The sequence below is a fragment of the Gadus chalcogrammus genome, chromosome 23 (genome assembly GCF_026213295.1).
Source record: "Gadus chalcogrammus isolate NIFS_2021 chromosome 23, NIFS_Gcha_1.0, whole genome shotgun sequence".
Lineage (NCBI taxonomy): Eukaryota > Metazoa > Chordata > Actinopteri > Gadiformes > Gadidae > Gadus > Gadus chalcogrammus.
In genome coordinates, this window is record NC_079434.1 from 5,343,059 (window position 1) to 5,358,262 (window position 15,204).

Below are 15,204 nucleotides of genomic sequence, written 5' to 3' on the forward strand. Positions count from 1 at the left end.
GCATGACTAAGTTTGTTTTATTTATTGATACCCCCTGGCTCTACTTTGCTGTTCTTGTTCACACTTACTGTATGTTTGCTTTGTTGTTCTTAGTCATACTTGTTGTAGCGTGCAGATGTTAAGCAGTGGAATCTATATTTGCTGGAGGGTTTTATAATCAGTGGTCCATTTTATTTTTATTGCTTTTTTAATTGTCTCCTTTCCTCTCCGTATTCCTCTCTTGTTAACACTCAGATATATATACACGATATTCAACCCTGCTCCTTCACTTTGTTGTTGTTTTTCCAGTTGGATACACACACACACACACACACACACACACACACACACACACACACACACACACACACACACACACACACACACACACACACACACACACACACACACACACACACACACACTCTTGTTGTCTCACTCATTGTTTAATAAAAAAAACACTGTTTCATTCATCCAAGCATAATGATTTGTTATTCTTTAATATATTTGATATCCTGTGTATGGCTTAGTCTTAAAGTATCATGGTTGTGTGGTCAGCTCCTGCCTCATCAGAAGAAGTTGCCTGGAAACTAAATGCTAAATGAATTGTTGATTGTTTTCTCAATCGCTCTCTGACCACGGGTAAGTGAATCGGAATTACAAGCAAAATTAAGGAAATCCAGTAGTCCAAATAACATTTTGAATTGTCTATGATTTCAGAACAGATGTATTAAGGTAAAAGTTAAGGTTAAGCCACTAAAGTAAATAGCCTAGTGCTACCCATGCTAACACGAACGTGAAGCTTTCCCTCAAACATAAAAACGTCTAAGTAGCTTTCAGTTGTCACCCTACCACTCCAAATGAAAAACTGACATTTACAAATATGCAACAATAGTCAGAAAAGTACTTGGGTATGTGTTTTTTTTATTTATATTTACGATTCAATATTGCAATCGCTGCTGTCAGTCCCATAGAAGAACATTGCAGCGCGGCGTGTTTGGAACTATACAGGCTTACATGAACCACGTGACCACCCCGCCGCCGAGATCAGAGAGGGTCGCAACTCTTCTCTCTATAGGCTCTAAGTCGGTCTATTAGATACTGTGCAGAAACCTTTTGGTATGGGAGGGGAGCATGGAGGGGAGCCAGACCAAATTAAACATTCGCTCGCGAGATTCTGTTGTAGTGCTTGAGGATCTCAATTGTTCTGAAATATTGGGTAGACTGCCCTTTAGATGTTTTGTTTTAGTTGATTCCAGCTTGCTCCATAAAACTTGCCTGTAAAGACACAAGCATCTGTGTTCCTAATATTATTATTGTTTTAGAATTATGGGGTTAAATGTATAGATCTAAACAGGTACGATGATGCAGAACTGGTGCGAAGCATCAGATCAGCTTAATAGGTTAAGGGTTGTCCTGCTTGAACGCTTACTGGCCAATAATACAGCCATCACAGCCAGTCCCAAGCTAAACCAATCATATCTGTGCAAAGGTCACCTGGTCCACCTGGGATACGACCTATGGATCATATCCCGATCATCCCAATTCAATAGCACAGCAGTTTTCAATACAATGGACCCTTGTGACGATAAGGCATACTGTATAATCATTTTATAAGAACAATTTATTTCAATCGGTCATAACATGACCATGAAATTATATATATAATTGATAACAGGCATATGCGGGTCGATCGATGAGGTGTATGGACCGAGGTGGGGCCCCTGGTGTGTTTGCTCAGCTCAGTCCGTACAGAACTCATTAACCAGAAGCCTCCTGCAGAACGGGAGATAGGGGATAGGGGATAGGGGGCCGCCAGTAAGGCACTGGTCACTCTCCATCTGATTCATGGTACATCCATTCTTATTTTTTTGGGTATGCTTGTGGCATGTGAGCATCCCAAGCATGTATAGCATTATTAGCTTCATCCTTCCTTGTCTTCTTCAAAAAATAAATCCATTGAACCATATTTATGTCAGTCCAGCTATCTTCACATGGGTTTTTAAAGTGACTTTCAATTCAGGCGAATATTGGCAACAATGAATAGTTTTAATAAAATTTTACAAAAATTGTATTCAAACTTTTGGAACCTAACGGTAACAAGACATCATAGTTGGAAGTCAGGACATGCCCCTTGCGTGACCACTGCAACACGTTTTAGAACACAGGGCCACTGAATTGTCGAACAATTAGGGAAATTATTACAACGATGGAACGAAGCGCCACCATAATGGAGCACCATGGCGCGCACGGTCTCCCACACTTCAGGTGGCGTGGAAGGCCGCGCTGACGTAAGGCGCCGCGCAGCTCGGGAAACAGTGGTGCTTGAGAGTGTAGTTCTTCCCTTCGTTGTTGTCCCAAAAAACACCCTCGTCACACTGTAGGTATACGGCGAAACTGACTGAGGAACTGGGGTCTAGGAAGGGCGGTGTGTACATGGTGAAGGTAAAACGCTCCCCGACGCTCCCCGACGCACAGGCCTGGGCCTGTGCGTCCACGTGGGAGAGCCAGTCGTTGAACGTGTATCTCACACCGACCTCCTGGTTGGGAAAAGTGGCGCCCACTCGGATCTGCCCCCGCACGTCAAACTGGGTGATGGTGATCTTCTCGAGACAGACCCGCTGGTCTAGAACCCTGGTCTCGAACCCGCTCGATTCCGCCGGCTGCGGGAAGCACCGGACCAGGCGGTCCATGGTGAGGGCCGACTGGAAAAGTTCGCCGACCCCAAGGAGGTCCTGCTGGTGCTGCGGGTAGCTGTTCAACCTCGACAGCACTTTGGTGGGGACTTGGGGGTCTTCGAGCGTGTTAAAGTGCTTGACGCTGGCCAGGTTCAGACCGATGGAGTCGGCGAACTTGACCCGCTTCCTCCCCTCGCCGTTCGAGGGGATGTCCTCCTCGAAGAAGCTGGCGGGTAAAGACTTGGCTCGTCTTCGGTCATTCATGCGCTTCTCCAGCTGATACGAGTCCAGGTCGTCTTCCCACTCGTCGCCGTCTTCTGCCTCTTCTCTCCACCCTCCTCCAGCCATGTCACCTCCTCCATCCCCGTGCCCCCCTGCAGCCTTCATGGAAGAGCTCGGTCCCGGGGCAAACGGCGGCGGCTGTCCTGCGCCGTTCGGCTGGAGAAGTGCGTCTTCGCTGGACATCGGTGCGGTGCTGGTGCCGCGCACCCCTTATCTGTTCCAACCCGGTCACAAGTCCGCGTAGTGCGGGCTGGTGGGTTAATGTTGAGCTGACAGGTTGACAACTTTAAAGAGACACGCCCCCCCCCCCCCCTCTTAACGTGTTGTGATCTTAAACGGCAGCGGTTGGGATCGGAAGGCATTGGGGTTATGTCTACTTTATACGAACACGGCGCGTAATGTTGTTACAATGACGTCATAGTGACGTCACGTCGTCCGGTTACATAAACACAGACTCTCCTATTTATATGTGTCAATCGGTCCCTCTCCGAAATGAAAGTCAAGAATACTGTGGCGACTCCTACGGGGTCGCGCAAGGGATTCTAAGGGGTTCAACTGTCATAGGGGTTTGGACCTTTGCGGGGCCCCCAGGTTGTGTGTGTTGGTCAGGTGTGCCGTGTTTCTGTTATGTTCGTTGTGCGTTCAATAAAGCCAACTCTCGGAGTCGTTTGCGGAGTAAGGGGCAGGAGAGTTGCACAACCGTTTAACCTGGGCTCCCGTCTCGTCCTTCCCGTGCTGCTCGCCACAATACATTAATTCAACCTTTTTCCACTTGTAGACTCCATTGGTGTTTTTTTTTTTGTTATTGTTTCTCTGTAAACAAGTAGGCCTACCAAGAGTAGGCCTGCCGAGAAACTGAAGCCAGGGACATCTATGACGTCAGTGCGCCAGTATTCTGATTAGGTAACCGGACGAGTATGACATATGTCTATTTGTATGCCTCTCGGTTTATTGATATATCGTTGTTTAACACAAAACAATATGCTGCTGGCGCACATCTTTAATGACACCAAAGATCCCCAAAATCAAGCTTTTTTTGGCCCTTTCTCATAAAATAAATCATCACTTGCCGAACATTGAAGAAGAAGTCCAACACATATCGGCTGTAGCCTTACTTCAATGCAACCTATCATCTTGTGGAACATGTTCACTTGTACTTTTACCACCACTAGATGGCAGTGCTAGTCTATAATTGAATCTGTATTTTATGCTGACTACATATTTAACAAATCCCCTGTCAAGCCTCTGTCCTGTTGCTCCTGGGGGTATTGACAGAAAGGTTTTTAGTAGTTGATGACAAGTCATGCCTATGTTTCCTACATAAGGAAACATTAATTTAGCAACACAGAGGTAACCGTATAATTTTGCAAAATTCAGAAATGTAAATGATCAGTATAGCTACATTAATAGTGCATGGCACATCATCTGTCTATTGTTTCCAAATGCAGTCTGGTTGTATACAGTAATAATCACACGTAAACTTGCTTTGTTGAAGATTGCATTTTTTATAGTGTCAAAAAACACATACATATTGGTAGAAAATTATAGATGCATTGCATTGCTTGAGAATCTTGAATTAAAAAAGGACATTCATATTTAAGTCATGGAATGATAATAAATGGGTGAAAGTTTACAACGTGATAATACAGTGGTTTCTACATGATTAAGCTTGGAAATTCTACTAACAGTTCTGCTAAATTAGCCAAATAGCATAATATAGTTATGTTAAAGATAGATAGCACATTCAAATATAGAGTTACCCTAGAATAGGAACATCTTCCTCATCTTGTGCATTGCATCTTCCCGCCGCAAATCCCATGAAAACAACTTCATCCAACCTCTAGAAACTCTATTTCTACGCTCTAAAAATGTCCTGATCAAATCACATAGCCGGCAATGAATATCATTACTTCTCTTGCATGGCGGCGCTGTGTTCAATAAAGCACATGGTCCAATCTCCAGATAGCGGCCATCTTGGTTCAGGGGGACGGGGACGGACGGACTGTGGAATGTACCCATTCAGTTGGTGATTGGGGCGTACGTGAGGTCACTGCTTCTCTGCGGTACACATGCGGTACAGCAGGGTGGCAGCCAGTGCCGCCAGGAGGGGGATCAACCAGCTAGTCCAGGAACTGGGGAACAGACACCAGTAACAGCTAGTGAGATACAAAACTACTGCTACTGATACGTCCTGTTTATTCTTTGTCATAGTCAATCAATTATCAGTCACTATTGATTGGATGGACTTTTGTGGCCCGGCAGAAATGTAGAAACAACCTAGAAAGCATTTAATGATCCAGAAGCGGGCGGCAGCGTCTGTACGTTGGTATGAAGCCGGGGCTATGGCAGCCTGTTGGTGAAGCCCTGACTGCATTTAGCACGCAGTTCATGTATCGGCCTTTAGGGGTCCCGCGATGCAAAAAAAAGGGCACCATTCTGAGTCAATTAGAACAAATGTGATTTGATTCTCATAATATCGAGTACATTGTTTCTTTGTTCGGTTAGGATGTTGGTTAGTTCATCTACATTTTATGTATTTGGAGAGGTCCCTTTTGACCGTTTTATTTAATAAAAAATTTGTTCATAGTTGAATATGGATGAAGTTGGGCCATAGACTACATTCAATTCCTGCCCTCAATGTGGCCAATATGGATAGTTACTGCTGCTGGCGGTCTCCGAAACACGAAATCTGCGGCTTCATAATGGCGTTAGCAAACCAATTGGTGATACCAGAGGTGCTACGTCTGATTTTGTACAGTCTGGTGGGTATGTTTGTTTTGTGGGTGTACATGTACCTCGTTTGCACGGTGGCTACGTTCAGATATGGGTCCTGCAGCAGAGCAGAAAATAAACATTACAGAAATACAACAAACCAAAGATACAAACAAAGGTATGGGCCTCACCTCTCACAGTGACACAGGCCAGGAAACATGGTTAACCCCTTAAGCAGAGTATGACCGTAAACTGATTTACCATAACCCTCCAGCTAAGTGCATAACAATAATAATACTCATTATAATATCATAAAGACCCCCAGAACCAAACATCCAGTCTAATTCCACTCTGATGTTAACTATGGAGCCCTTCCTCACTGCAGACGGAGCCGTAGCGCCTTGCGGAGCTCTAGCGGTTTGTGCCAAGGTGTTGTTGTGCCTTGCGTTGGGGATAAAGTTCAGCATCCGTAGCCAACAGCCTCGCAGGGTTAGTTGGTAGCATCACCGTACATACAGAGTGGGATCACCATATATGTTTAAGTGGAAAGACCATTTTTCTCGTAAAAATATGCACGTAAATTATAGCACCCATTGCAAACCCTTGAGTAGGAATGCAGAAGGAGAGATCCCTCCTCCCAGGGATGGAAGGAGGGATCTCTCCTTCTGCATTCCTACTCAAGGGTTTCTTCTTTGATAATAAATTTGATTATTGCCCTTTTTAGGGGTGTCATAAATAAATGACCTGCAACGCCCTTTTGAGACAGTAACTGTGATTAAGGGCTATACAAAATACAACTGACTTGACCCGCAATCATTCTTCCTCCCATACAGAATTCAGCAAGGAAACCCCTACATGGCGAGCTGTGACAACGTCCCTCACAAAGTCTGTTGCCCTCTGTCGTTCCTTATTGGACACTAGGAGTCCACATCTTAAACAGGACCGATTGGATCCATTTGGCCTGTTTCAGGGCCATGATAGAGGGGCTCCTAGAGAACACAGGGGTGATGGCTAGAGAAATAGAAATCCATTTCACTTACCTGTGGTTTAACGATCTTTTCTCTGTCCTCCTGCATAGAGAGACAGAGACAGAGAGAGACAAAAGACAGAGACAGATGAAGCGGTAGATAGAAATTGGGGAGGGAGAAGGGAGAGGTAGAGAGAGAGAAAGAGAGTGTGAGAGAGAGAGAGATTAGTGCTAAACAGGATTTTATGGTGTTTTACCACCGGGTGCCATAGATTTAAAATGTGTGAAGGAAGTCAAAAAATCGAATCTGCCTTTTCAATATTCTGCCATATTGCCATGATTCACTGAAGTTGTGCATAGACTCGTGCCTAGAACGCAGGGAAAACTCAACAACCAGTCAATTTACCCTTTTAAATTGGCATTCAGGCCTTACATGATCTCTAGTATCTATTGAAAAGTTTATTATATTAACTAATAAAATATAAACAGGGATTGGCCACAGTCTGTTTGCAATCGCAAGAAGCTCGGAATGCCTTTACTATTTGAGAGAACTTAGATGGGATAGTAATTACACTACCATCTGTAATAATAAAAACTGAGTTTTGTCTTGCCTTCCTGGAAATGCATGTATTGAATTAAGCATGCATGCTCCTCCTTACTGCAGGCAGACAGACACCCTTTCTATCCGTCTGGAAGTTCATCAGGTCTGTCTACAGGTCGTTCTCCTTGTCCACTGTCTCTCCTCAGGTCTGATGATTGCTGATGGGTGTCTCATCTACATTGTGTGCAAGGTTAATATTAACAACACCCTGCATGATATTGTTTGTAAGGTTAACATTAACAACACCCTTTATGATGTTCTGCTGATGAAGAAATATTAACAACACCCTGCATGATATTGTGTGTAAGGTTAACATTAACAACACCCTTTATGATGTTCTGCTGATGAAGATCTCTATCTCGAGCTACGGAACCCCTTCCTACTTCGGTGTGACAACCTCTCTACCTTGCTTTTTCCATTCATCTGTATTAAGTTATGTAGCACATGCTTTATCCAACTGTCTGACAAAGGATTTTAGATCCATAACACATACCAATAAACCTACATTGCACAATGCAATTTTTCCCATTAGCAGCCTCCAGTGGCTTGAGTTGTAGCAACAGTTAAAGCTATATCATTTTCTCACAGAATTAAATGATTGATAGAGAAAAAATATCTTTATGCATTAACTTGTTGTTTGCGTTCTTCTCTTGGGAAAGGATGATGATGAAGTAGAAAAGTAAGGTGTAATTATTACACCGGGGTTAGACATCTTGGTCAAGGACCCCTACAGGTAGGCTTCAGACACAGGATTAAACCCAGTGCATTTCACCCTCACAACACGCAAGCCTCCGTACACTATGGGGCAGACACTGACATAATTGACCACAGTGTTGTTGCACTGTGTAATACGGGTAAGCGCCATTTAAGAGTTGGTGGCAAGGATGTGAGGTGCGGGCGTGGCGAGAGGGGTTCCTTTTAGAGTGTAAAAGAGATTAAACACATGTTTTGCGTGGCTCTGAAAAGTGTCTCCTGGTTAATATCCTGTTACTACATACTATTATTCTCCTCTGTGGATCGAGGTCACCAACTTCCGCCAACTCACCGGGTGCAGCTCTCCAATCTTCATGTCGGCCGCCATTTCCCTGGCGTCGGTCGAGTGGCCAACGTCCTCGAAGCTCTCGGTGGCGTCCCCGCCCGCCTGCTCCCTCAGAACCTCCTCACCCCCGGGGTGCTGTAGGGGAGACGCGATGGACATGCAGAAACACCATCGGTTTGTCATCCTGTCCCGTGGTTTCTCAGGCACTAAGGGAAATACCACCGCGTTCATCCTTAATGCAGTGGTCAAGGGCAATTTAGTGGTGCGTTGGAGGTATGCAAGAAGAGTTTAGCTCGACTGTGGTACCGTGTAGCTCAAAGGAACCAGAGCACCATGGTCATGGTATTACCCCCATTCACCAACAGGAATAAAAGTTTGAATCTCTGATTCTTGCGTGTTAGAATGTATTATTAAGTTATTCTTAAATGAGTTGGTGCCACCCTATTCCTACAAGACGGTTTGAGGAACCCTATTTACAGAATGAATGGTGACTATCAACATACACTTTTTTTAATTAGTAATTATTATTATAATATTATTATTATTATTACTATTATTATTATTAGGGACTAAATCGATTTGAAGGGATATCAAGGATTAGCCTACATATAATGGGAGTGCACATGTCACACACAGAATTCCTATAAGGTATTGGCAACACGTCAGCCTAGGGGTGGTGCTATGGGGTTTTATGAATGTGTGCTAGAGTTGATTGTACCCAGCAACTATTGTATGTCAAACAGGTTCAAACGCGCATGGCGTTTCAGTATTTGCTATTATGTTGATCATCTATCATTAATTAAAATCATTCGTTTGTCTGCTAGTAAAAAAAATATCAGTGTCAACAATGTACTTTTGTCTAAACCTACTAAACGACAACTTTTGCCCACTGGACATTTATTCACCTCTATTGGTTATGTGGACTACTGGGTACACACGTTAAAGAAATGCGGTCCATTGTTCTGTAAAGAAAACAATGAATAAAAAACCGTCCACTATGTAACACAATATCTTCATGTTTGACTTTCCTAAATGATAGTATTGAATCATCTGAATTCACCTATTGGCATGAACAAACGCCAATGTATCGATCAGATCGTATTGTATTATAGACTCACTTTATGGTCTATAACGTGACAGCGGATAGCCATTCAAACACCCTACAATGGTATTGGGTTTCTCTCTTTTAGATTACGGTAAAAAAAAAAAAACGCAGCCTGGATGTACAAGATATAAGCGAGAAGTTATAAACAATATATGTTCCTGTGTCTGGGATCTCACCTCCTCCAGAAACTTGGTGACATCGTACACATTATTGTTGATGATAATCCATGTTGATTTGAAGGTATTCTGCTCCTCGATCTCTGACAGTCGGTAGTATTTGACAGCCTCTTGCTCGTTTTCCGTCTTTTCCCCCATTTTTAAGTCACAACCGCAGTCGAAACGTGACTATAAGTCTTTCTAGTTATACAATCGTAGAGATACTTAGGAAGGGTGACTTTGCACATTCGCGACGCGACATTTAACCCAGTTCAGAGCAGAGAGCAGAAGTTTGGTGGTGTGTTTGTGGAGTAACTAACCGCTCCGCCGACACCATTTGCTGCTGGATCAATGGGCGTGCTACTTCTAGGACCCCTGATTGGTGCGCTACTCGGTCAGTTATGTATGGCCTTGGTGGGGACTAGGGGCAAAGGTTCACACAGGAGTGCACTTAATACCAAGTACGCAAATTAGGGACTCGCGGATTTGGAAGTTCGCACTTGGCAAGTCACACTTCCAAGGACGGGAGTACGCCCCTGGAACAGCAGCGGACTCGATGACGTCGCCACCTCAGCATCTGTTAACTGTGCTACGGCCTCATGTCGGCATATAGCTACTGAACAAACAAATTATATAAAACAAAACACCCGCCTCTTTAGTTTTAAAATAGTATGTTAATATTTTGAATGCATATAAATGAAAAGTTATGCGTATTCACACGGCAAGCCAGCTGTACCCTACATATAAACAATCAGTGGCTTGAAAAAGATTGTATGAGATTGCCGTTTCTCAATTGTCCTAAATAGCCTATTATTATATTATTGGAGAGTAGGCTATTGATGTAAGAATTACGAACGAGCGAGAATAGAATAGAAAAACACACACACACACACACACACTCACTCACTCACAAACGATCAGATGGATCCGACCGGGATTTCCGTTGCCGATGCGATGGGTTTCCTCTATCAGCGACTAAATACAAAATAAAAAAAAATATATAAAACAAAACCCCTCTTACATTTTAAAATAATAGTATGTAAATATGTTGAATGAATAGGCCTCCATCTTTGTTATACTTTTAAAATGTTATTATATAGACTATTTTATAGCTTATGCCTCTTTGCACCATGTACGGCACTTTGGCCAGTGAAAACTGTTTTTAAATGTGCCTTATAAATACGAAAATCGTTCCCCATCATGGATGTAGTGCACTAAATAGGGTGCACGCCATTTTGTAGGGTGTTCGAATTCTCAGTGGTCCACTATATAGGGCACTATATAGTGGACTTAAAATAGGGTACATACGATGTTCCCTACATGTTACTCCCGTATACCACAATGCAATGCGGTGCGGTCGTATTTTTCCGGAGGAGAAGAAGAAGCTGAATAACCGCGAAAACTAATACATTTAATGATGGAGTCTCTGGCTTTCGTTTAGAAATGTCAACAATTTATTTGGGATTTAACATAGAATATTTAACATTCAAAATTAATAAAAAAAATACTTGAACAAGGAAATGTAACATTCAACATCAATACAACCTCCAGCTTTCCTCGTGAGTGCCTGATTTTGTTTACATGATGTGGGCGCATCTGTCTGCGTCACACAAATACCCGGCGCATTTACTTTACTGACGCAAATTACGTTTAGAAATGTTCAGCGTAGTGTCCGAATTATCGTTCCCTATTCCCTATATATTGCACTATATCATGTACACTATATAGGGAATAGGGAACGAGTGTATAGGGAACGATTTCGAACACAGCTTGGTCGGCCAATTTAAAAACGCATCAAGAACACTTCCGGGTTTTACGACAGTACTTGATACGTACGTCCTTGACTGATGACTTTTCACAAGAACGCAACACCTTATGTGTGGGTTTCAATGTTTAGTACTGCTTCATCCAAATCCCACCTTCTACCAAAACCCACATTATGTTAAAAGCAAACTTAAATTGAATTGATAAATTTGTTTATTTCAGAAATACACATATCAACATCTTTGGCGGGAGAAACTCGGAGGCAGTTGTCTCCTCTTGCTGACGTCACTGTACTTTTCCGCCATTCTTTTCATATTTAACGTTCCATCACGAAATATCGAAAAACACTTTTCTTCACAGGTTTGTGTTTGACAACCATATGGTTCTAGTGGTCCACTCGACTATCACAGCAGATATTAAGAGGGTTTACTGTATGGTTATTCTAAGTGATATAAGTTTACATCCTCCAATACGTATCACTTGTAATTATCACTGCATAACGTGTGGAGGCTTCTGCGTCGCCTAGCATCGAAATGACTGCCTCCATTTAGGAAGCATACAAGCAAGCATCTGAATGTTCTTTATGGAGATAGTAGTAATGTTTTTTAATCATCTTCTTCTTGAAAGTATTGTGGTGACATTGTTTCGATGATACTGGCACAGCATTTCTCCTACGAGATGGAATATTTACTTGATTTAGGATTTTTCAATAACTTACTTAATATGTCAGAGCACGCTGAACAAAATTAATCCAATAATGCATTCTGATGTACCAGCCCTATACTCTACATTGATTTTATATGATGTAGTTAACATCTTATTTTAATGATTTTTTTATTGTGGCTCTGTCGTCTGTCTAGTATGAGTGCAGGCAGGGAGCAGTCTCTGTTCTTCATCAGTCTTCCCGACCAGAGGAAGCTGTGTTCGGTCTCGCTGTCCCTCCAGGTGAGCCCAGAGGACCGCAGGAACCAGCAGATCACAACCTGCAGGTATGGAGGAGGCTTACCCGGTTGGGCCTGCTTTTTTTTTACGTCCCTTGGCATTGGTAATAGACAAAACTGATAAGTAACCACACTTTGATCCATAAATGTATCTTGTTGGGGCCACACGTTTGTGAAGCCTGCTATGACATCTCTGTGAAAATGGTTAATTCAGGTGCCAATATTCCCAGTCTATCCAAAAATAATGTTAAATAATTGACAGAAATTAAGAAATGAATGTTTAATAATTGACAATGAAAGTTAATGGATTGTCGAAGAAATCAGAAACACAAAAGTATCCATTAACGTTTGTTTGTGTGTGTGTGTGTGTGTGTGTGTGTGTGTGTGTGTGTGTGTGTGTGTGTGTGTGTGTGTGTGTGTGTGTGTGTGTGTGTGTGTGTGTGTGTACGTGTGTGTGTGTGTTCTAGGGAATTGGTGCTGCTGTACTCTGACATTTTCGCATCTCCTGCTTTGAATTCCTTAACGGATATCTGGCTAATCATGGCTGTAAGACTGACGCACGCACACACACACACACACACGCACACGCACACACACACACACACACACACACACACACACACACACACACACACACACACACACACACACACACACCAACATCTTCCAAGGCTAATGGTACTATCAGTCCAACTGTTATTTCTTCATCTGTATTTAATTCACTTCCACAATTCATTGTGTAAGTATATTAGAGGCATGCTTGTTGTGACGATTGCAAGTAACTTCTCTTTCAGATGCCATTTTATAAGAAAGGGATCATCCAAGCTTATGGGCACCGACACAACCTCCAGGTAAGTGCACAGATAGATAGAAAGACAGTGCAAATGTTTTCCTTACATTTCTGTATCAATGAGTAGGAATCGACCGATATATCGGTCGGTCAATATTATCGCGTTTTTTACGTGTATCGTAGCCGATTGTAGCCGATAAGCGGCTGATTTTCGCCGATATTTTTTTATTTTTTTTTACTTATTTTTTTACTTGTTCTACCTCACCTGTTTTTAATATTTGTTAAATATTGTTCATCTACTTGTTCTTACTTGTTCTACCTCACCTGTTTTTACAATTTGTTAAATATTGTTTTTTATATTGAAGTTCAATAAATGTTCCTTTTTTTAAATTGAGACTTGTAACATTTGTTATCAGTGTAATTTTTATGATTGAGGGAGCAAAAGCTGTATCGGCTCTAAATATCGGCTATAAATATCGGCTCAAGAAAATCGGCATCGGCGTATCGGCTAAGGCTGATGAAAAAATATCTGTATCGTATCGGCCCTAAAAAATCTGCATCGGTCGATCCCTATCAATGAGTTATACATTATTATTGACATATGATATGTAATTATATATCATATGTTAATTGTGCGTGTGCGTTACTTCAAATAAAATAAATTCCAACATGCCTTTCTAATAAGAGGAGGTCTTTGGTGCTGTTTGTTGTTGTGTGTGTGTGTGTGTGTGTGTGTGTGTGTGTGTGTGTGTGTGTGTGTGTGTGTGTGTGTGTGTGTGTGTGTGTGTGTGTGTGTGTGTGTGTGTGTGTGTGTGTGTGTGTGTAAAGCTTGGTACACCACAGTGTGTGTTGCCAGGTATTCTTCAGTGCTGTATGTCCTACTCCCTGACCACAAGACTGGCCCCCTGCTGGAATAAGGCTGGACCTTACCTTCTCTCAGGTACACACACAAAGCACAGGCTGTCCGACCATATCTCGGTCTGTTTGGTCTGCCTTTCTGCCTGTCTGTGTAGGCACGGTATACACATGAGCCCTCATCATTATAATGCTAGCGCTTGTTTCATTGGTTCACTGTTTAACCCATGTTTTATCACATCAGATGTCTTAAATAAAGTATTGCCTCTGTGCTTACCAGCCTTCACCTTGTACCCACTTTATATCTGATATGGAATTGCCCTATGGCCTCTGTGTGTTGATGTGTTGGTGTGTGTGTTGATGTGTGTCTGGTTAACACACAAACACTCAGTTTGAACTCATATAAACCCTTATTGCAGCACACATACTGTCACGTACACACACACGCACAAACACACACACATAAACACAAAACCTGATCAGACAAACAAGGAACTATCTGTTTGAACCTCCCGTGTGTGTGTGTGTGTGTGTGTGTGTGTGTGTGTGTGTGTGTGTGTGTGTGTGTGTGTGTGTGTGTGTGTGTTTGTTTTATGATAAGAGCCCTAAGAAGGCTTCTCTATCCTTGGACTTCAAGGTCAGCATAATTGAAACCTTGTCCTGTAAATCTGTGTCCACATTTAAACAAAATGGTTGCCATTTCTCTCAAATGTCCCTCATGTGTGAATTGGCTATGTAATGCTCTATATCGGCGTTGTCTCTATCAGATCAGTGTATTCACTCAATCTCATTTAGATAAACCTAATCGGGTGAGACTAGGCAACACCTTGTATTCCTCTCTGTTGCTGTGATTCCAGTTGAACTGGCTGATGCATCTTAGTATTACATCAACTTCAGGACATTGTAACCAGTTAGTAGTTAGACATTCATAAGTATGAAATATTGAATTCAAAATCCAAGTCAAATGTCAAAATCATGCCAATATCGCCCTTGGAATATAACATCTCTGATTTCTTCATTCACAAAGTAGATCAGTTAAACGACAGACCTCTTGTGTTGTAAGTGTGTTACACAACCATAATTACCAAATTACGTTATTGTCGTCTTCCTTGCCAGGAAAGGAGTTTCTGACTGAGAGTGGGAGGATGAACGCTGTCCGTAAGTTACAGTATGGCACTCATTGCATCAGCATTATCTCCAAAGCACCGTGGAAATAATATCTTATTTCTCACCTACTGCATTCCCAGTTATATTATTCAATACTTCAACAACGAGACACAGAACAAATCATCTAGCCACTATAGTAACTATATTATTAATAATGAATTGATTATCT

The 15,204-nt window shown here is 42.3% G+C and overlaps 3 protein-coding genes across 6 annotated transcripts in view; 1 reads left to right on the forward strand and 2 right to left on the reverse strand.

Annotated features, from left to right (window-relative positions):
* Nucleotides 1–402: 402 nt before the first annotated feature.
* On the reverse strand, nt 403–3,243 carry ppp1r3g (protein phosphatase 1 regulatory subunit 3G). Its single transcript, XM_056584503.1, has one exon. The coding sequence runs from the start codon at nt 3,120–3,122 to the stop codon at nt 2,244–2,246; it is 879 nt and encodes a 292-aa protein (XP_056440478.1). The 5' UTR covers nt 3,123–3,243; the 3' UTR covers nt 403–2,243.
* Nucleotides 3,244–4,406: 1,163 nt separating this feature from the next.
* On the reverse strand, nt 4,407–9,853 carry LOC130377398 (cytochrome b5). Its single transcript, XM_056584504.1, has 5 exons — nt 9,540–9,853; nt 8,265–8,393; nt 6,692–6,721; nt 5,735–5,769; nt 4,407–5,071 (listed from the first exon to the last, which is right to left on the reverse strand). Exons 1-5 carry the CDS (start codon nt 9,675–9,677, stop codon nt 4,987–4,989), a joined length of 417 nt encoding a protein of 138 aa, XP_056440479.1. The 5' UTR covers nt 9,678–9,853; the 3' UTR covers nt 4,407–4,986.
* A 1,046-nt stretch (nt 9,854–10,899) lies between these two features.
* LOC130377393 (uncharacterized protein C18orf63-like) overlaps nt 10,900–15,204 on the forward strand; it is a 12,216-nt gene continuing 7,911 nt past the window's right edge. Inside the window, exons 1-7 of one of the 4 annotated variants that reach the window (XM_056584493.1) lie at nt 11,363–11,397; nt 11,505–11,642; nt 12,143–12,271; nt 12,691–12,769; nt 13,018–13,074; nt 13,842–13,953; nt 14,985–15,026. In XM_056584493.1, coding sequence (XP_056440468.1) covers nt 12,144–12,271; nt 12,691–12,769; nt 13,018–13,074; nt 13,842–13,953; nt 14,985–15,026 — 418 coding nt within the window. In that variant the 5' untranslated portion in view covers nt 11,363–11,397; nt 11,505–11,642; nt 12,143. Of the gene's footprint in view, nt 11,078–11,362; nt 11,878–12,142; nt 12,272–12,690; nt 12,770–13,017; nt 13,075–13,841; nt 13,954–14,312; nt 14,506–14,984; nt 15,027–15,204 lie in introns of those variants that run through there. The other 3 variants (XM_056584495.1, XM_056584494.1, XM_056584496.1) reach the window with 3 other exon arrangements.